At 48.7% G+C, this 22858-nt stretch overlaps 1 protein-coding gene across 1 annotated transcript in view; it reads right to left on the bottom strand.

Annotated features, from left to right (window-relative positions):
- Positions 1-9490: 9490 nt before the first annotated feature.
- TOM1L2 (target of myb1 like 2 membrane trafficking protein) overlaps positions 9491-22858 on the bottom strand; it is a gene marked incomplete at its 5' end in the record, with an annotated part of 53262 nt that continues 39894 nt past the window's right edge. Inside the window, 3 exons of the mRNA XM_082490357.1 lie at positions 9491-9734; positions 10268-10304; positions 12978-13037. Coding sequence (XP_082346483.1) covers positions 9586-9734; positions 10268-10304; positions 12978-13037 — 246 coding nt within the window. The 3' untranslated portion in view covers positions 9491-9585. The remainder of the gene's footprint in view (positions 9735-10267; positions 10305-12977; positions 13038-22858) is intronic.

Raw genomic sequence — 22858 nt, 5'->3', positions numbered from 1 at the left:
GATCCGGTGCAGCAGGACCGGAGCAAGGAGCAAGGCAGGCTGCAGCCCCTCAGCGGCGCACCGGTCCCCTGGGGAAGGTGCCGACCCCTGGGGAAGTCATCGACCCCTGAGGAAGTCACCAAGCCCTGGGGACATTCACCGAGCCCTGGGGACAGGCACCAACCCCTGGGGACAGGCACCAAATACCTGGGCTGGGCTCTAAATACCTGGGCTGGGCATTAAATACCACTTAGCCCTGGGTTGGGGCACGCATGGGAGCAGGCAGGAGGGCTGGCGTGGGGAGAAGGTGGTGGCCGTGGCTTCAGAAGCCCCCAGCACCTCCTGGAGGTCACGTGCCGGGGTGAGCTTGGGCCACCATGTCACCTCTCAAGGGTCCTGCAGCTCCTGGTACACAGGCCGGCTGCGGACATCTGCCTTCCCCCTCCCAGTTCCAGGGTCTGGAGCACGTACCAGCAGCGCTGCCCAACCACGGCCCCAGTTAGGGGATACCGAAGGGCCGATGCTGCCCTGTGAGCCCCAGCTGAGCCCACACACCCTCCTGGGTGTCGCGAGCTGTGGCAACCAGGAAAATCACTGGTGCCATCAGGGTGAGCCCTGTGGCTGCCCACGGGTGGGGGGTCTCAGCCTGGGGGTCTCACGTTGGGGCAAGGCCGTGCCATCATGCCCTGCAGCGCTGCGTGGTTTGTCTTACCGCTGGGAATAATTTTGCAAAAGAAAATGCGCTGCAACATCAGCCCCCTGAAAGTTTGCCCTCTCCTCTTCTGTGCCACCGAGCACAACCTGTGAATTAATTAAACCTGGCTGCACCATACAACCCCCCCCAACCTTCCCCCCCGACTCACTGGCTTCCACGTGGTGGCACAGTGGGCACCCCTGTGCAATATGGGGATGCTCTGCATGGCACAGGGCACCCCCATGCAACACAGGACTCAACGGGGACCACGCAGAGCACCCCATGCGTGCACATGGTGGTGGCAGAGCTGTGGGTGCACAGCCCTGCCAGTCCCCCTGCACCCTCCTGCCCACTCGAGCCTCCCCAAGCCGGGGACATTAACCTGTGCCCGAGCTGGGGACGAGCCCTGGGAGTCCTGGCTCGGCTCCGCACCCGTGGCTGGGGCAGCGTCACCCGCACACGGGCCACTGGCAGCCGCTCGGCCATCTCTCACCCGCAGGAAATGCTTCTGAAGAAAAACCCATGAGAGATCCACAACCTGCCATGGGGCGGCTCAGGGGGACCATGCGCTGCCCCCCACTTTTTTATTCCGGGGAGAAGCCGGGCTCCGTGGCAGCGGGAGGTTTCCCTTCGTTGCCAGGGAAGCACTTGCAGCAGTCCGTGTGCTGCAGGAGGGGAGGGCAGGGTCCAGGGCTGGGGAGATGGATGTGCCGGGGCCCCACGAGGCTTTAGGGCAGCCTTGCACAAACATGAGGGTCGCACACCTTTAATAACCCACGCGACCTGGGACACAGCCTTCCCCATGAGACACGCAGGGGGGAAAATCACACGCATAAACATGGCTTTATTTTCACACAAGGTGCAGGCAAAGCCAGATTTTGCAGGATGCCTTTCCCGACCCCAAGCCTCCCTCCGAGCCGGAGGGTCTGCACGCCCCGGGGACCCACACACGATGCTTTCTCCTGTTCCGGGGGACCGAAGCAAACAAGCAGCATCCTCGGTGCAACGGGAAAGAATTAAGCACCCCGGCAGCTCCGTGGGACGGATGGGTTTGGAGGCCGATGGATGCCACGCGGGGTGGGGCTCCCCGGGGTAAGCTTGGTTGCGGGGTAGGGAAAACCCCGCCTGTAGGACCAGGGCCACGCAGCCAATAAGCGCAGCGGCCCGGAGTGGAGTGATTCTGCATCACGGCTCAGGGCCCGCGATTACATCATGTCGGTCCTGCGGGGATGGCAGCGGGGCCACGTGGTTGCTCCAGAGTCGCTGAGACGTTTTCCTGAGCACAGGCTGGGAGGAAACCGCAGGGATGAGACAGAAAACAAACCGGCCCCGAGACGGTTGGGCTCTGGCTGCCGAGCCGGCCGGGCAGGCTCGCACGGCTGCAGCGGGCTCGGGCGGCTGCATAGGGCTCGCCGGCAGCGTGGAGCACCACCCCGAGCCACATGGGTGGCAGCAACAGGGACAGGCTGCGGGACGTTGCTGTGCTTCAGCTGCAGAGCCCAAATGCCGCAGCCTCAGGCACCCTGCGTGGAGCATCCCCCATCCCGCTGCCCCCTCGCTCAGCCAGGTGGGCTCCCCCCGAAACGCTGTGCCCAGCCAGACGCAAGTTCCCGGACGTTTGCCGCTTGCCGGCACACCTGAACCCTGTGCTGAAAGCAGCCCTGACCGCTCAGGGCTTCACTGACATGCCCCATTTCAGCATCCCTCCTGCTCCGGGGGTTTGGTTTGCTATGGCAGAGCGCAGCGTTAATCATTAATTCGTGTTGCAAACAGATTCAAAGGCTCTTCTCTCCTTCACTACCTGTAACTCTGCTTTGTCAACTATCCCTTCCTGAGCTACAGCTTGGGTAAACATGCAGCCAGGCCCAGTGGCACTCCAGCATGCCGCACAGCCCCTGCTCAGGGGTTTATTTACCCCGAGGTGAAATGGGAAAGGCAAACGCACGTGTGGCCACTTCCCATTCACACTGGGATCCAAACTGGGTGCCCAACGCTGAAAAGCAGTGACACGCACCCCGGCCAAGGCTCAGTCCCGTACCGGACTCAGCAGCCAGCGGTGGAGGGCAGCGATGTGTGGCAGCCCCAGCCCATGCCGGGATCTTGCACGGTCTCTGCGGGAGCACAGGCAGGTTTGGAGACAAAAAGCCCATCAGGGTTCACAAACCCAGGGAAGCCACGCTTGGTTTGGGGATCCAGGTTTCACCAGCACCTGGAGGCTGGGGGGGGGGGGGGGGCACGCCTGTGAAATGACCCCACACGCTTGTCCTGCTCTTGCACTCTTGGAGACAGAATTTGGGGTTAGAGGGAACTTTGCCTCAAGCGTTTAACCATGGGGCTGCAGAAGACGGTGTGTTGCAGCCCCCTGCTCTGGCAGCAGCCCCCGCTCTGGCAGCATTCCTCCTGCACAGCGCTGGAAACTTATGACCCAGTGCTTTTTGTGCAATTTCTGCTCTGTCAGGACAGCGGTGGCTCCGCACCTTTCTCAACAGAGCCAGGCCGTGAACCTACCCGAATATATCCGACACAGAGTCAGGCACATGATCAGTGTGATGGTAAACAAGCCGGGGCAGAGCTGGATTTAATGCATGCTAATCTGCAGTTCCAAGGAGAAGAAACCCACCTTTCAAGCTGTTCCACATACACCCCTTCCTCCAAAACAGCTTTTAAACCACAGGCCATTAGTTTTCATCTCCACATGCAAGAAGGAGGGCACCATTCTGAGAAAGTGGTTCATTTTTTGGCCAAAGCAATGCCATGTCACTTCTCCGGGGTTCTTAGATGGCTACTCTTCCTTCTCTACCCTTCACAACCACCATCATAAATGAGGATGTTGGAGTAAATTCCCGGCCGATGAGTCAGGAAAAGTTGCCCATTGCATCGGGCTGGGAACATTAATTGCATTGCAGTGCACAATGGCTCCTTACCCGTCACTTTCTAGGTCACCGAGGCAGGCGATCCAAAGTTACCCTCTGAGGACCATCTGGCAAGCCCTGCAAGGCAGGCAGGTGTCCCACCAAGCACCAAGGTTGTCACCTGTGTGCCTGTCTGATGTCAGCCACAAAAGACGTGCCAAAGATTTAGTGAGGAATTTACCAGCAGTGGCAACGCACCACCACGCACAGCAAGACCCACGTAAAGACACAAAGAGCATCTCCCACGGGGGACAATCCTTCTACTGGTGAGAATATCTGGGCCTCTGTCATTTGGAAGAAACAGGATTCCCAAAAGCCTGCGTCGTGTTTCGACATCTGCTGGGCACCCAACAGCAGCTGCAGCCCACGCGTGCCTCTCGCACTCACTCGTACCGTGTGTTCAGGCCAGGCAGGAAGCAGAGCAAGACACCACCTGAGAGACAGACGGATACCATCCTCCAGGTCACACCAGTAGTGTATTTATTGGAGTATCTCACATGCAGGAACCAAAGTAGAGATGATTTCTGGAGCAAGTTAAACAATGGCAGATTAATACAGTTGTATCTTCCTTAACGTAAACACTTTCTACGTGAATACAGCAACATTTTAGTGTTGGGTTTCTTTGCTTGTTGTGTATTTTGTTTCTCTTTACATAGCCAATGTCTTTAAACAGTTATGTCCCCCGTCTCCCCCTACCCCATTCCCAAACAAAAAAATACCCAATATCTTCAGTAAATAAATATTATCCACTTTTATCTGGAAAGCCTACAGCTGTAATATACAGAGAAGCTATTACACAGGTTACATTTGTAGGGTTAACAATAGCTTATAATAACATGTACAGAATGAGGAGCTCGTACTCATAAAAACACAGGGCAGGGTGGGAAGTTTGGCGTAGGTTTGCCATGGGCTAAAGAGAACCAGCACCGGAGCTCGCTGCGGCTCAAAAGCCAACCGGCTCTCGGTGAAATGCAGCCTCGGCTCTCTCTGGGATGGAGGAGCAACCTGGGCAGGGTGCGGGAGGCTGGGGCTGGCAGCCCGGGGACGGAGTGGGCAGGCGCAGCCCGTGCCGGAGGCTGCAGTTTGGGAGGAATGAGTGGAAGGTGCTGCGTGGGCACCGGCAACGCCTCTGGGCAACCTGGTAAGGGGATTCCTGCCTCCTCTCCTCTGCTGGTGGGCAAGGGCGGGTGGGTGCCCCCAGCAGCTGAAGGGTTACCTCCACGAAGGCTATAAATCCGCTCACTGATTTCCTGCTTCATTATTTCCATAAAAATAACTGTCCTGAGCTGTTTTTTTCCAGGGTAGGCTCCGCAAGCCTTGTGGTTAGCATTTAGGAGGTAAACAATGACTGAGCTGGATGAGGCTGGCCTGGGGATGGAGATAGCACAAGCAGTTCCCACTCCACAGGACTCCCAGCAGCCGCAAGAGACTTGACAACTCATCGGACGAAAAAGACTGTTGAAAATGCTGCTGTGTTTGCTCTCCTGGTCTGCGTGTCCTGTCCTCGTGGGTGAGAGCAGGAGAGCATTGAATGGAGAGGAACAGAACAGGCTGTTGTGTTGGCGGGGGTGCTGGGGGAGCGTGGGCCCACCTCCCGCGGCAGCTTATGGAGAGGGACCCTCACCGCTGCCCTGGGTCTGAAACCACCACCCGGATCTGTTCTTCCACCACTGGAGGGAAACATCTCGCCACCACAGCCAGCTCTGTCCTCCATTTAAAAGTGGAAACAGCCAACATATCCCATTAAAGAAACAAGCCAAACGAAGTCAAACGAATGGAAACCCCCACTAAAATCCTTCTTCAGCTTGGAGGCGTAAAAACATCCCTAGAAATGGCAGGGCTGATTTGATCAGCGCGTTTCCAAGATGGAGGCTGTGATAATCGGAAGGGGAAAGGTATGTTGGAGGCTACGTGAGGGTCCCAGTGAGGACCAGTCTCTGCATTTATGCTGTTCCTTTTAAGAGACACCGTGCTACGTTTTTATGAGCAATTCTCCTATGAGCCTTACCTACATACTAAACACCCTAAATGTCTGTACAGCACATTGTTATCTATTACACCTGCCAAAGATGCAGCTGAAATCTACACATAACAATTAAAAAACCCGAAAGAATATATTTAAATAGAAACCATTCATTTCTTACATCTCAGCACATGAAGGGTTAACAGAAGAGGTTAAAAAACACACTGGAAAGAAAATATATTGACAAAATAAATATTTTAACCTAGAACAGGGTATGATTAGAACTTACAAAGGACCTCAATAATAACTTAGTGTCATTGCATCTCAAGCTGTGATTCCTTATATGCCTAGAAAGCATTGGGATGTTATTTCTTATGGGAAGTGGATCAGGCTGCAGCTCCATCCCCTCTTCTCATGAGCGTCGGAGCCACGCAAGTCCTCTGCCCACTTGCACAGAGGAAGCACTTAGAGTGAAAGCGAAGGAAGAATAAATCGAGGTGGAGGTCTTCTGAAGTGAAAAACCCCTTCCCTTTCCCCCAGTTTCCACCGCTCAGGTTTTCTGCAGACCACAAGAGGACAGGGAAGATGAGAGATCCTGATACAGGATATTAGGGAAGCTCTAGCGTAGCTCTTACATTTGTTAACAAAGGTTTGGGCTAAACCATCCGTTCTGCCACACACTCTGTCCCCTTCGGTGCTTCCAGCCCTCTGCGTACTCAGCCCGTGAGAGCCACATCTGGTGGATTTGGGCTCCAAATTTAACTCACGGCAAGGCTGCACTTTTACCAGACCCATCAAGGGTCCCACCAAAAGGACGTTTAGCCATTGCCAGGCTGAGCGCACACCCCCCAAGGAAGCCATCTCCTGAGTACTGTCCTACTTCCAGCAAAGCCACTGCTTGTGCCAACAGCACCTGCCACCCCCTGCAAACAGTGCCCTTGCTTTCCAGCGGATAATGTGGGGTGTCAGTGGGGACCATGGAGTGCCTGAGGTTGCAAGCGCACAAGACAGTCCCTTGAGCTGTGCCGACACATGCTCCTTATCTCCCCTCAGCCCCAGTCTTCTTGTTTCATCTCTTTTCCTGCCTGGTTGGAGCAAGCAGTCACCGACAGCTCTGTGAGATCTTCCTGAAAGGGACCAGATTCTCTCTAAAGCAACAACTTGGAAGTCCCAGGACAGGTTTAGCATGACAGAAAGAAGCAGTGTTAACAGCACGCTCCCCCCACCCCCCTCTTTTCGCTTAGGGGTGGGGGGAAAAAGGGCCAGCAAATCCACAGCAGTGGGACTCCGCAGGGGGGCTTGGTGACAGCACCGCTGATATCCTTGCCACTCAGCATCATTTGACAATGTCCCCACGCTTGAGCAATGTGATTATCTCCTCCGGCTTGGCAGGGAAGCTGGATTAACATGCTTAGAATCACCTGATGTGGCCATTTACAGGGTCAATGTGTTTCAAGGATTTAGAAGAGAAAATACACACTTAAAACACCCACGGAGCTTTTTGCATTGACAGGAATACCAACAATTCATTCTGTGCTGGCAAGACTGCTCAGGCAATCACCAGACACCGTCTGAAATCAAATCAGCGTCATAACAGAAGTTTCCTCAGGTTTCTGGGAGCCGGTGGCCACATCTGACGTGCTGCAGCAAGGCAGGGTCTGGCCGCAGCCGGCAGTAGGGTGTCTGGCAGGCAGTATCGGAGCATCGGGCTCACCTTGTGCTAAAGAGCGAGGGCAGTGGGCGAGAGCAGCAGCACGTGTGTGCAACAAAGGCAGACCGTCCTGGCACTTTCCATTAGCCACAGAGGTGAAATGGAGAGACACCCTCTGCAGACCCACATAGAAGAAGCAAGTGTGGAGAAGAGACAGCTTGACCCCCAAGCTATCTCCGTCCTTACGCTGATTTTCCCTCTCCACTTGCAAGCCATGCTACTTTCTGCACAGCACAGAGCTGACAGGGAGCAGTGAACTACAGAGCAGCGACGAGGTGACAAGTCAGCGCTGGGGGGTGGCAGGGCAGCCGTGCCTGGGCCCAGCTACCTAAAGAGAGATCTTGGAAGAGGATGCAGGCAGGGCAGGACAGGGGAGAGGATGAGCAGGGACAGCACAGAGCGACATCTGACCTGGGATGGCCTGGAAATCCTGCACCAAACAGCGCTTCCCTCCCAAGATTAATGCGACCGATCTCAAAGACCATTGGTGCTGCAATTGGGCCATTTGGTAAAAGGTTTTATGTGTCACAACCTACCAAAGCGTGGCGTACCCTAGAGAGTATGTTATGAGCCGAAATAACTGTGCTCAGATAAAAGCTTCTATCGCTTTCACATCAGCTGTTTATAGCACGGCTTCTTGGTCTAGAACAACTTGTGATAGAGCTCAACACACACATCAGCATTCTGGGAAGCTCAGACATGCCAAGTCAGAACAAAGTGGCTGGTTGCCTAAGACAACAAGCACCCCGAGGAAGAGGGGCTGGAGCGCTGCTGCCTGCATAGGCGTTCATCTGATAAAAGTTCCCTTCTGTCAGGACAGGAGATTCTCCCTGCCATGCAGCGTTCAGCTCTCTCTTTGATCCTGCCATCTTGCGCCACTGGCTTCCTACCAAGGAACATGCTGGGGGATGCAGCGATGGCTGGAGCTGCCTGCTCCAGCTCCGCTTGTCAGCCCAGCAAGGCAGGCACACATGCTGGAATCCCTTCTGGCAGCTCCAGGAAGAGCAGCACTCTCGGCCATGCCTCTGGTGAGCAACTTGTTTGCACAGACAGGAGGGAGACTGCAGCCCCGTAGGAGCTGGGAGTTAATAAAGGGGCAGAGGTATCAAAGGACACTCCGAAAATTACAAATAGAACGGCCACAACCATCCAACACTTTCTCAGGCCCAAACCTAGAAGGAAATGAGGAGTTTCACCTCCAGCACAGGCATGCATGGCTAATCCCTCCCCAGTAACCATCTCCCTCGGCATTTTTGTACAAGCCTCTGTGAGGTTTGCCTCTTTTTCTCATACCTACCACCAAGAACCAGCATGTCTATCCTACCAGGCATGGCAGGGAATCCAGGAACTTCAGTTCACACCCAGTCCATGAGCAAGTCCCATCCATCTGCATGGATGTTATTTACAACTGCTGAGACAAATGCAGAGCTCTACAGTCACCAAAGAAGGAATCTAAGGTAAGGAAAAAATAACCTAGCTATCTTAAAAGGCAAACACGCTAGAAAAAGTCCTCATGTGAGAATGCTCTCTCAAAGAGCAAAATGCTTCATGCGCTAACGTTACAGCATCCATGTAGCTCAGTATTTTTCATTCTTGTCAACTGCCAGAGCTACTGGACATGGCCAACAGACTGCTTTCAAATTAGAGCAAGCCCAGATAAAACACAAGGAAAAAATACCCTGTGAGATTTAGAATACGAAATGCAGCACAAAGTGGGGAAAAGCGACCACCATATGGTACCAGGAGATGTGTGAGTGGGAGAGTAAAGGATTTTAACTTGTGAAGCACATGTTGAAAGGGGAACAGTTGTTCCTTGCTGTCGAATCCAACACGAAAGCCAATACATTAACATTTTATCTAAAAATAAAGACACACTCCTTCTGAACATTCCAGCTCAGTCAATTACATGCTGATCGACAGAGCAGTCTACTTGGCAGGACCTGCCTACAGAAGAGGATGATCCCTACATAAATTGAAGGGCAAGGCTGCTCTCTCCCCTCCGGGCTTTTGTTTCAACACAGTGTGACGTACTCATGCATTCTAAAGGGGTTTTCAGCATCAAGAGCTGGTTTTGTGCAGCTGGGATAGGAAGGAGGGGATTAAGCGAGTGCTGGAGAATTGTGGTCTGGCAGGAATAGTGTTGGACTTAAATAGAAAGAGTCAGCTTGTGGGGGTGGATTGTTTGGGGAGGGGGGGAAGAAGAAGCAATCTATGAAATGGGGGGGAAGGGGGTCGTTGTTAGCCAAGTACTGTGAGAGGACGAAGTGGCCGTACAGCGACATTCGCCAGCAGAGCACGGGGGTGGGAGGGCGGCTAAGAGCAATATTCACAGTGCAAAGAGGGCATCCTCTGAGCGCTCTTGCTTTTTCCTGCTGGAAGGATTTGTCGGAGGGGTGGGGGCTTCCAGGGGAGGGGATGGCAGATTGGGAACCATCTCCGCTGCTTTGGCTCGCTCTTCTAAAAATTTGTCAAACTCTGCAATGCAAAAAAAGAAGGAAGACAGGTAAGAACTGGGACTGTATGTTCAGCCCTGGGTACAGAGGTTAGCAGGGTCTGAAACTGCAGTGCTTGATGTGCCGTCGGGCTGCATTCACAGGCACACATACTTGTACAGCCTGACTTCCTCAGGAAAGGGTACAGGTGTCCTTTGAGACACCCTAGCTCAGGCAGCAGAGGGAATCAAACCCATGCTAGGCCATCGGCTGCAACAGAAGCAGGGAAACATCATTCCAAAGGGCTGAGCAGCTCAGGGACACATTCCTGCTGGCACAAACACAGTGCACAGCCAAGAAGATGGCAGGAAAGCACTTAGAGCCAGGAGGGCTCCTCACACTATAAATACAAACTTTTTGCTCTAAAATGCTCTCTTCCCGCTTTTCCGAGTGCAGAAGCATTTGCTGGGGAACATCAGGCTGGGAGAAGTCAGCATCTCAGCAGGGATCAAAGCAGATAATTCACTCTGCGCACTAACCTGAGAACGGCTCATAGCCACAGGCATCTCTGCTTACCTTCACTGGTCACTCCTTCTTCCAGTTCGTCTCCTTTCTGCAATTGGAACAAAAAGGCGTGTGAACATACAGGCAGCGCTTCACCTTCACTATTATCCTCTACATGCGTTTAATGCAACTGGACAGTTTCCACCACTTGTTTCCACACGCTAACTATTTGAGCAGGGCGACCGGGGGAAATCTCTCGGCTCCCACATCAGGAGGCCAATGGTTACTGACATTTCACTGCGCTGCAGAGCGAGAGGACGAGCACTAGAAATGCTTCTGAAGATTGCTGGTGGATAGCTAAACTTTCCTGGTTGGACCTGAATGGCAGTCCAGTGCTGTTTCCACTTCAGACAGTATGCCCAGTGAACAGCTGAGCTGCGTGAGTCACACAAACGCTGTACAAGATGCTATCTTTTGTCACACAGTCCTTTAAAAAGTCAGGACTGTGGTTTGCATTGTGTCTTGAAATAAAATGCACTTTTAGCTGACAAAGGACATATGCCGCAAAATAGTTTGGGGCCAACGTTCCTCCTGTGGGAGTTCATTTTAGATTGCACACAAAAATATAGCAGCTTTCCTGGCGTCCATGCTGTACAAAGACAAGACTCGGGTGGGCTGGATGAAGGATACTGAGGGGCAGTTAGCGTCCGTCCATGAGATACAAAGGCTGGGATGCCAGAGGGTCAGTGCATTTCTACCAGCTGTGCGCATTTCAATATGCGAATTTCCAACAGTGCTTTAATAAGGAAGTCCAAGGATGTGGCATCCTTGTCAATCTATCAGGATGTTAAAAATGGACAAAAGCACTACTTGAAAACCTCATGTTGAACCTCCTTTGAAAAAGGAAAGTGTTTGTCCATACCCTGGCTTCTCTAGCAGGAGAGTGGGAACATACTGACTGGCCTCACAAAGGTCTTCAATGGCTGAGAATTAATGTCACCTAGCATCTACTAGCTTTCCACTGCACAGAGGTTTCCAAAGGTACACACAGCAGCCACTGCTTCACATGTAGAGGTACCGTTTGTTCCAATGTACCCCAAAAAGGGTAAGGAAATAAATAACCATTAGCTAACCTAGTCTGTAACTTCCTCAGCTGGGAAGCAGAGAACTGAAATGAACCATTAACAAAACAAGGAGAGGGGGAACCCAGAGTGAAAACCAAAAATCCAGTCCAAACTTTCTCAGAGGGCATCTCTATGCTACACCCACATACGGTCAGGACGGGGACCCAGGTACCCAGGAGAAGGGAAGCCAGTACAGTCACAGCCACAGCGCGTGAGATCCCCAGGCTTGTTCAGGCATTTACACAGCACTTCTCTGCTTTGCTTTTTTTGAGCAAGACTATCTAGGGGATAAAAATTGTACAGAGCTACCTTGATATCTCTCTAGAAGATCTTCTCTCCTGCTAAATTAATTTAAATGGCAAAGACAAAAGTTTATTGTTTAAGCAGAGTGGACATGCTACATTTACTGTATTTCTTTAACAAAATGAGGTCAGTTTGTAACTAAATTTGAAAATAACTGCCTGTACCAAGGCCTGAAAAAACTACCTGCAGCTGAAAACCAGTGACATTTCAAAGACAGCCAGTCAGTCTGCCAAACTTGAACACTGAAACCCAGAATCTGTTTAAGCACTTCTTAGACTTTGGAGAGCAGGAGCATTTTCTTCCTTTCAGTACAGTCAGCTCCTCGGGTGCTGGAGCGGAGGGCTGACGTGCCAGAGCGTGCCTGATGCACCGCTGCCAGAGCCGGGGAGAGGAGCCTGAATCCCGCAGCTCCCAACTCCAAGTCGAGCAGGCAACAGCCGGGGGCTGGAGGAGACCTTAAGGAGTAGGGAGTTATCTAGGGACAATATCTGAAGTCCTAAGAAGTAATGGAAGGAGATGATACTTAGGGATATGTTGACCACAAGGAAACAGTTCAGTTCACTAAAACCATGTTTAAAAGAACAGTCTGAAACACAACCCACCGCCCGTCCCCAAAATGCACTTGGTTAATTTGATTCAGATGCTTACATTAAAAAAAGAGACTGGAATAAATGCGTACTAGCTGTACCGTTGCTTAAACCAAACGCGTATTGGTACAGCAAAACAAACTCCAGAGTGAAGGAAAAGCTACTTTTAGTTCTGTCTTTTGTTCGTTTGTTTAATAATTACCAGACAATAATAATTTAGGAGAAACTGAAAGTTATTAACATTGAAGAGAGACTGTTATAAATTTTTATTATCTATTATGAAACATGTCAAGATTGCTCACCAATTTAACAAAGACATCTCGATTTGAAAGGAATCTAAGCCCCAATCCAGCATCTCTTAAAAGTATGCCTCAACATAAGCACGTACTTAGATCCTGTCAAAGCTAATGCAGCCTTAAACATGTGCTTTTAAGTCCAGTGGAGAACACGGGTAAACTTCAGCACATGTTTAAATGCTTCCCTATATGGGGACCAGAAACACACGATTTCTGGAACACATGCTATTCTGTGATGTTAAGGTGGAGAAGTGAAAATAAAACAACTTAAAAAAAAATGTTTTGACTGAATTGCTGAACATGACCCTATCTCCTCCTGCTTAGGTAGTCCCCTCAAAGGGAAATAAGCCATATGATTTGGAAGTTTCACTGCCTCCCATCATGAGAAGTACCAGTAACTCAGCAATGCATTGAAAGTTATCCGAACAAGTGCTATTGCCCATGTGAAAAATGAAAATATAAAGAGTCTCACCAAGTCGGTACTGAGCCACTCCTCAATGTCATCCATGACAGAGGACTGTGCAACAGGGATCTAGGGAGTGCAGCGAGAGAACAGCAAGGCAGGCAAAAACCAAAACACATCCACAATCATGGCCACAGAGCGATGGAAAACGCCAGAAATAAGATTAAAAACAAAACAAAAACAAAGATGTAAGATGTGCTGGAAAAAAAAGGCAACAAAATATAAATGGCATTTCAAATAAAGAAACACTTGGAAAGGAAATTATGAACAACAAGGCTAAAAAAAAACAAGAGAAAGATTATGGGGAATGACGTGACTGGATGCCAGCGTAAGACGGGTAACTTCTCGACCACATATTAAAACCATCAAGATGGACTGATGATTCTAATCTTGATCGTGAAAAGCTTTTAAGGGTAGAATACTGGATACCAGACAGGTTTTGAAATGTTAAATTTACACCTTTCATTTTTTAAAATGGGTATTAGCCACAGGGAAGGGTTAGCAAAAAGAGGGGCTCAAAGTCTTCAGGCAACACTCCTAAGAAAACGATTTGATTTTCTCCACAGGTGGAGGCAGTCAGAGCCCTGGGTACACAAGTCATGTTTCCTTCCAGATCCTCCTCCCACCACACCACCGCGCCTTGGCAAGCCGCGGCACACCGATTCAAAGCAAAACGGTCCCAGCTCCCTGTCCCCACTCCTCTGCCAAAGGTGACCCTCTTGCAGCAGAGGCAGCAGAACCCAATGTGCGCCAGTGCAAAGTGCGGCGTCTCAAAGGTGAAGGTGAGGAGGAGGATGGGGCAGCAGGTGCTGGTGCGGGCAGAGGAGGAGAGCACAGCATGTGTTCCTCTCAGCTCCTGCTCCAGCACTGGCAACACCTCGTGGTGCTGCAGCAAGGCTCACCGGAGCTTGAGTGTCAGACCTCCACGGATGGTTTAACAAAAAGCATGGAAGGTTTGCCTCTCCTCCTGCGATAAAACCGCTCACGTTACGCTGTGCGATTGCGACAGGCAGCGCAGACGCAGCGCACCGAGTGCTGAAGTGCATCTATTTCACAAAGCTCTACAAGCAACTGGGTCAGCGAAGGGAAATTACTGCATATTAGGTGTAGAATTTCCTGACTTAACTACACGGCTTGAATACAACAGAGGGCTGCAGAAGTAAACAGGAAAACAGCACAACAGATCACGTAAGGACAACCTGAAAAACATTTGGAAAGCAATGTCAGACAGGCGGGTTGCAGGCGACAGCACAGCAGCTGAGCAGCGAGGCTGGCAGGCAAGAGACCTCACAGCACTGGAGAGGCTCTCCTAAGAAGAAAAGGTGTCAGAGGTTGTTCACAGCTTTGCCTGAAACCTCTCACGGGAAGAAGAGCTGAAAGAGGCTCTGCAGATTAATTCGCTGGGAGATGTAGTTTTCTCAGGGACTTCTAGCGGAGGAAGACAGACATGCTGAATTACAGAAGCAACAGCACAGGCTGATGCTGTTTAGCAGAGCTCCTCAAGAATGTTTTCTTCTGATCAAGTGGCCCTGTCCACTGAGGAGATCAGTTAAGCCCTTGCTTGAGGTGAGGTCTGCTGAGGTGGGTTAGTTGTGTCAAAGGACTGGAAATCCAGGGCTCAATCCAAAGTACCTCCCACCAGGAGAGGCAGCAGGAAGATGGCTTGGCTCCTACTCTGCAGGTTGCTGGACAAAGTGCACATGACAGACCCAGATCAGAGGCCCAAGCTGTCATTTTGCTTTCAGCTAATACATGAAGATCCCAAACAGAGAATAAGTTCCTGCAGCTTCCTTGCAATGGGCCAGATTTAGGATAATTGTCCCTTTTTAATCGGCAATGGAGAGCTGAATCATGCACGTACAACGCTAACACAGTGGGCCGAAGCTGTTGCAAGCTGGCCATTAACGAGAGGAGTGCTCTGTAGACATCTTCCAACATGTTCCTTCCCAAGGACATGTTGCATCTTGTAGAAGTGGCTTGTTAGTTTAACAGCTTTGGAAAATATTGGCTTCAGAGAAACAAAGCAATGAATTTCTTCAGCCTACAGCAACCTAAAACCTACTGCAGAAGTTTCACTGCTGTCTCTCCCGTATTGTTTAACACTGCACACAATAAGCAGTGCTCTGGAAGGTGTAGCCTTCAGAGCTGTTGGCTAGTTTGCAGCTCAGAAAGGTATTTATGTTTCTTTAAGGATAAGAAAATCTGTATGGAGAGGAGGAGGAAAATTGCAGGGTTTTTTTGCTTTTCTATAAATAAAATAAGAGCAGCTTTTCTAAAAAGCATGGTGGTACTGCTGTCCCTGTACTAGGAGGAACAGCAGTTCAAATCTGGGTGATCCTGAAAACACACCAGATGACTGAGCAAGTAATGGATTCCTGAGAATCGCAGGACTCTTGAGTTTGCAGGAGTCCTTGAAGAACAGCTCAGCAGTATAAGAGTCTGTGTTGCTGTGTTTTGTAAGATTTAAAAAGAAAAAAAGGAATTCTACTTTCAGACAGACCTACTTTATATAACAAACAAACAAAAACCTCAGAAGTGCAAGAACACTTCTCGCAGGTCATATATAAGAAGCAGAGCGAGCTGTAAGATAAACATTTAAGCATGTCAGCCGTTTGCTATTCAGTAGTGACCTTTGCAAAAGCTTCCCCCATCTTCCAGCACACTTACAGAAGAGCCAAGGGTTTGTATGTTATTGCTCCTTCCATGCTCAATCTTCCAATTTACTTTCCTCAGACTCTGAGCCCCATTTTCCCAATAAAACATGGGTTAAATGTATCAGGTTTAATTTGTTCAAGAATAAAAAAAAGGGAAACTCTCAAGAGTATTGGAAGTTTTAAAATATTTTAACTATAATGTTGTACCATTTATATTTCATTTGAAACTGACCACACACAGAAGTTCATTTTTTGCCAGTCTGTTGTGTATTTGGCAAGTCATCCCCTTCCAGAAGCCCTAAACTGAAAAATGTGGAGGGGAGTTTTGTTTAAAACTAATCCCCTAAAACACAACAGAAGCAATGTAAAAACAAATTAGCTAGTTTACACATTAAAAAACACAACAGTTTCTGGGAACAAACAGCAGTGGCAGCCACAGACTACATGGAAATAGCTCCAGAATGGGATACCGTCTTGTTAATACTTTGATTATGCAAACATACACGGTCTAGTGAAGCTCTCAGTCTTGGCAAGACAGCTCCCTAGATAGTCAGTGTTGGCTGCAAAAGCTGTTTTTATAATGGTATTGTGATTTCTTTTTTAAAAGTCTATACTCAAATTAAATGGAAATTAAGTCACAAAATATTTTGGGGTGCTTTAAGTAACTGGCTTTAATTAAAAGTTGGGGTCATTGTTCAAATTCCTTTTTTATTTAGTCTTTGGAAAAATCCTACAAATGGGATCATCTCAACAGTCCTGAAAGTGAAACGGAAAAGGAGGGTTGGGAGAACAAAAGTGAGAGTTCAATCCCACAAAACCCACGGGAACCTGGAATTCAAGTTCATACTTATCTAAGTTAGATGGTGTTGGTGTTCTCACTAGCAATCAAAAGCCAAAGAGTATTGCCAATATATTTCCTCAGAAGTCATAAAATCCAATATTCTACCCTTAAAAAGACAGTTTAAGGTTATTATTATCACATTTTATTTCTATTAAATATGATCCCACTGGAAAAGAAGCAGGTATGAAATGACAATTCAGGTCTCTAGGTGAGCTCATTAATGTTCTTAAAATGTTTAACAAGGTTCATGCTAATTGTTGCTAGACTACTGTCTTGTAGTAGCTTAGTTAATTCCCCTTCTTTCTAGCTGTTTAACAAAGCTGACACCAATACTTGGTTAGCTGCTATTCATTCCCCCCCATTAGTTAGCAATAGTAAAGAAAGGTCTGTCATTCCTACGGTAGCAGAACGAGAACACTAAGATGCACACTAGCAGTCTGCTCCAGCTTACTACCACAGTCTTACCATCTACTTAAAGCTCTTGTGATCTTGAAATAGCTGCCTGGCCTCAATATTCGAACACGTCTGACTTTACATGCAAGGATTGAATTAGCTACTTGATTACTTGCGACTGTGTTTACACATGGCACAGGGGAAGGCAAGAGCTCAGGTGCAGCATGTTCCCCAACACAGCCTGTTGTGCCCGTCCAGCCAATCTGGATCTGACAGGCATGTCCAGACAGCAAAAGCCTTCGTTCACGTGGGGTATCAGATGGTCCTTGTGGAGTGCTCCATAAAATGCCATGGCTGGACAGGTAATGAAACCCACATGGTCTTCCTAACAAAGGAACATGCCTGTTTGCCTTCAAAAGGGAGAAGGGTCCCACCACACCGAAGAAATGAGATCTTCACACGTTTATTTCTCAGTTTGTCCACAATTCAAGCATTTTAGTGTCCAAGAAGGTGATGTATTTTAACAGCCCCATGTTACCCAAGTCATTTCCACATCTTAGATCCTCTCTCTCTATTGAAGGCATACATAGCGACATCCCTTTTATTACTAATTAACAACATCTCAGCAAAGGTTTCATTTAATCTTTACTCACATATCTTTACTACAGAGAGGAATCTCCTCTCCAGCTAGCTATGCTTCTGGTGGTCAAGATGCAATCCTGAAAGCTGTTGGTATCGGTTTCTGTGAATTCTGGTTCCGTTTCATTCTTCCCCTGCCACTGTCCCAAATAACGTCTGTCCTGATGTGGTGGCTTAAGCAACACCTGCTTCTCACTTTCGTAACAGATATCCATTTGGCATGTGAGTGGGGTGACAGATTATCCTAACAAATGAATGCATTCATGCAAATCTCAACAGCTGCCCAAACTCATGAGAAGGGAACTGGAATTACCTGCACTAAAACATGGTGGCCTTATGATAAAGTCTGTGCCTAAGAGCTGGAGCTGCTGATATAGATCCCTGTAGGACACCTGCATGGCTCAACTTGCAAAACCCCAGACCTTACACTGCAAACAGATCTGGTACTGGAACAGCTCAGCTAACATCCCTAAGTCACGTTTGAACCAGGAACATTTTTCTGCAGATATCATTTTGTCTACGTTAGTTTTGAAGGCCCAGCTGCAATGGATAAAGGTGTGCTTTGTGTCTCCGTGGTCCTGGCACCCCCTTGCCAGCAGAACTGAGCTGTAGATTAAGCTGAAATAGAAACAACACTGCCAAATTCACTGGGAGAGTACACACGGAGCCCTGAATGAGCCTTCTTCTGCAAAGGTGTGCTGGTGAACTGGGATGCACAGAAATGGAGTGGGAAGAACTCAACCCTAAACTTAAATGTATCGCAGTTTGGAAAGAACAACATCAGGTTATCAGCACCACTCTGGCAGGTGGAGAATACCCTTCCAGTGGGCTCAGTGTTGTACCGGCACAGGGAATGGCAATGTCAGCTCACCCCTCTTTCCCCCCTCATCTCAAAAGTACAAGAAGTTACCAAAGAATGTAGACATCAAGTTCATACCTCGGATGCTAGTTATTCCACTGGTATTGCAAATGCTACGAAGTCGTATTAATAAATACGGTTAAGAACTACAGCCAGTTAAGAGAGAAACAGAGTTAATGATTAGTTTAGTTTTATTTTAGGTATTTCTCTCTCATATTTAGCATACAAACAAGGTGACAGGCTTGTAAGAGCAGTGACTGGCTGGACAGCCAGACCCCCTTCCCTCCCCAAATCCGTATGCCTCCATGAATGCTGCAGTATCCTTTTTCCAGACTGAATAACCACAAGCCAATGAACGAATATTGTGTTTGTTTTTTTAATAAAGCAGTGGTGCGAGTGGTGTGAACAGCAGGGGTGCCGATTTCATGCTTCCCTGCTCTTGTAAACAGTGGAAAGCCAAAGACAAGGAACTAACTCAATCACTGGATTATTCATTATGGATGAACATCTAACAGTGGCATAGTACATCTCTGGCTGCAACAGAGCCACCAAACAGCAAGAGCCTCTGTGAACCACAGTCAACAGTATCAGAGGCAAAGCAAGCGCTGGTCACTTTGTGGTTTTTCACTCTCATGTCACGAGCTGTGGGTCTGCGACAAGCACTGAAAGGAAACTGGCACCCAAGGATAGGTACCTACAGCTGGGCTTACCACGCATGCTAGCAGGCACAGGACTGCTTTTGGGTGCTTGCACAGGCGGGCAGATACGACCGTATATATGCACATGTCCAAGCACTAGGCATGCACCAGCCAGGCAAACTTCTGACAAATTCACAAGCTGGCCCTCAGAAATAATCTGGATTAGCCCTAAATCCAGAAGAATAAATGAAAAGCGTTTCACAGAGTGGGTGCATATTGATATTGCACACTCTGGATTTTCTCAACCTTAAACTCTCTGGGACGTTTCTTTTTTTTAAGCACTGGACGGCTTAGTCTGGGACATTCAAGGTTCTCCCCGGAGCGAGGCATTCCTGCTCCATGGGCCCTCTGATGCCCAGCCCCGCATGCTGCACTGCCAGCAGCACCCCAGCCCAAAGGGAATTCTGTACTTTCTGAATTCAGCTGCAGTCGGGACTGTCTCAGAAGGACTTTGTACAGTTAGGTCATGTTAAGTGTTTGAGATTAGTACCAATAAAGTGATGGATTATGTCATCCAAAAATACAAAATTGGTCTTAGAACCTGGCTTTAAGGCATAGCTGAGGCTATTTTTTACCTATCTCCAACTTCTGCCCTTAAAGCAGGCTTTTGAACTTCTCTCTGCAAGCATGTTGATGGACAACTTCAAAGAAGTTCAAAATGTGCACAGATTCAGTGATCTTCAGAAGGTGGATTTTATCAGAGCACTGTCATCACTAGACACGGGAATTAAATCCTTAAAGCCAGAAACACTATTGTACCTTTTGGAGTCTGAATCCTGATGCCAGTGGGGTAGAAGTTGTCAACGTGGGTAGCAGTTCCCCCATTCCCTTCCTGTCATAAAGAACTATCCCTATGTTACTCAATTCAATTAGGTATGATCCTACAAATTCCATATGTTTATTCCGGATTATGAAGTTAAGCACAACCAGAAAAGACTGCTTTAAAGACACATAGAAAGTGTCCTCTTTATGAACAAGACCCATGAGACTTGTGTTTATCCCCCGAAAAGCGGATACTGCATAAATAAATCAAGACAGTATAAGGAACCAATTGGACCCCCAGGCCTCTTCTGAAGGTGATGTGGGATCCTACAAATGATTCAGTTGGTTACAGGCCTTTGTGCTGTATAAACGAGAAATTGGCGCAAATCTTTCCCTTTGCCCCAGGTAATGATGTAGGTGGGAAATAAACTCCTTGTACTGTCTGATTTCAAGTGGTTCAGTAGGGCAGGACGAGAGGTGAATGGAGGATGGTTATTCTAGGTAAAGGGACTGGGGTGGGCAGTAGGAATCGCTTCACTGGTGAAGTCCTCACCATTCCTTGTGTAATTAGCCACTTGTCTATGGGCTCCATGTCTGAGTTCCCACCTTTACCTCTCCTCTGTGTTGAGAACAGAAAGGTCCATAAAGAGAGAAACCACAGCAACAACCCATGATAAAGTCATATAACAGCAGCAAGTTACAAACTTCCCGTACACAGACACAGACACAGACACAGACACACACAGGGCTGCCTGTGGTAGCTTCTGGCAGCAGCTGCATCTCCCTCTGCTGCCTGTCAGCTCAGCCCGTGGAGGGACAGAGCTCACCCCGACCTCTGCACTTCCCACAGACAGTTCACAGAATTTTAGCACTTCCTCCATGCTGATATTAAAAAATTTAAAAAAAACCAAATCACTGACTAGTAGTGAGGCTGATGTTTGTCATCTTAGAAGTGTAGGTTATACAACCTACTAAAATCATTCACTTTTACTGAAAACACTAGTATTACACACTGTAGAGTTTCCCTTGCTTATGAAGCTGTGAGTTGCAGCACACCCTGTTTACCTCCTTGATCTCAGCAGACAGACTCTGCCCCAAACTCCAACAGTGCGACAGCTCTAATGATGGCACTGAGCAGGAGGGTAAGTAATGGCAGTTTGCTGCAGTGCTCTGGCAGTCTTTCAAACTGCCCCTCTTGAAGAGCGGCAGAGGTTAAAAGGACCGCTGATGCATCCAGTTCCTCTGAGCAGGTTGCAGACTGCATGGCACAGCAACACAAAGACTCTCAAGATTGGTTTCTTGTCCTTCAGCATCTCATCCCTGAGCCCGGACACAGAGTCATCTCTAGTTCTGGAGCAGCTTGCTCAGGACCGGCAGAATGCAGTGGTTCTATCCCACCAGCCCTGCCAAAACTGGGCTAGCTCAGCAGAGAGCTGCCAGTGTGTTTATATACCTCCATCCAGATACTCATATATGTGGGATACCTCTCCTGTCCTCATTACCACAGATAATGGAGAATCAGCTGTAATCTTTTATGTCTAATTTCAGCAATTGTGCTGAGAAAAAAAAAGGGGGGAAATCACTCCAACTTCATCTACTATCTGTGTAACACTAGAGAATTGTTTCTTGGACGCCTCTCCTCCCAGTTGTAATCACGCAACAACTCTGTGGCAACAAAAGCAATTCCCAACATGGAAAAGCAATATTAAGAAAACAGTGTATTTTTAGCTCGTCTTGTTTCCAGCTGCTAAATCATATTAAAAGACAGCTAATGCCACGTGATCAGCCATCTCTCTACAGACCATTCTGAGAACAACTACATTACAAACATCGGATGTGCTGAATTTTACCACTGGACAACTGTGCTGGAACAAGACGTGTGTGAAGAATGTGTTGCGAAGCTTTTGGCTCCTCGTTAGAGCTGTTCTTAAATTAGCTCTCTATCCAAATTAATGCGTGTCTTTCATTTACTGAGCACTGCTGGTTTTTTGCTACGCTGGTGTGACTTTAGAAGAGTTTAATTTTTATTTCCTTTAAGAAGAGACACCCACAAGCCTCACAACATGATGAAAAGTAGTGTTTACCAATTACTGAAAGACTGCATTTCAAAACAAGCCATTCTGATTACATGATACGGTCATCAGGACCTTTGAAAAGAGGCTGAAAGTCTCTACAACATCTCAGAGCCCAAAGTTCCACAACCCATAAAGCGTTTGCCCCAAAAAACTTTGACCATCAGATTAACTTAGACACAGCCCTTTGAACTGACAACACTTCGGGCAGAGCAGCAGCTACGCTGGTGTGACTGACACATCGCATTGGTGCCTCAAGCAGAACTGGCTGAGAACAAAAGTGTTAATAAGTAAGGACATGACCCCATGGCTACCAGGGGAATACAGCCCCCTTGACCAGTAGCTAAATGTAAGCCCCTTGTGTTTGGTTAGCCAGGAACAAAAAGCAGAATCACAAATCCTTTCCCAGGTCCTGCCAATAACACAGCTCTGTGATACTGGGGGCTTGGGCTGTCACACTGGCTTCAGGAATTACTCTCTCGTTCCCCCTAAATATACTTCTGTCTCTCCCTCCCCATGCTTCCCCCTTTTCCCTCAGTACTGCTGGCATGAGTTTTTCTGGGGCTGAGCTTGAAACTGGCCACATAGATGACCTGGATTTTAAATTACCCTTTTTGCAGGAGGACAGGGACAGGAACAAGCAGATAGATTTGTGGGGCAGGGGGATGCTCCATAAGAAATCATTGCTGAAGCCCTGCTACCACTGAACTGTGGCCCAGGCAGGCAGGCAGCTGTGATCTGACCCCAGCTGGCTCCCAAAGCAAATTCTCCCTGGCTCAGAGCACAAGCTGCCAGGCATGCCAGCTGCCCTGAGCACTCCCATTTCAGCTTATGAAAGAACCAGGGCAGGATCAGCCAAGGCATGGGGAGGCAATTCTCCATGGAGGGAGGCGTGTACATGCTGCACTGGCTCTCCCATGCTACACTGGCTCTGCCATGCTCCCTAGTGGTCAGCACAGACCAAAATTCGAC

This window comes from Vanellus vanellus, assembly GCF_965231255.1.
Source record: "Vanellus vanellus genome assembly, chromosome: 14".
NCBI classification, from domain to species: Eukaryota; Metazoa; Chordata; class Aves; order Charadriiformes; family Charadriidae; genus Vanellus; species Vanellus vanellus.
Note: the sequence above shows the minus strand (reverse complement) of the source record. Positions and strands in the feature narration are given on the sequence as shown.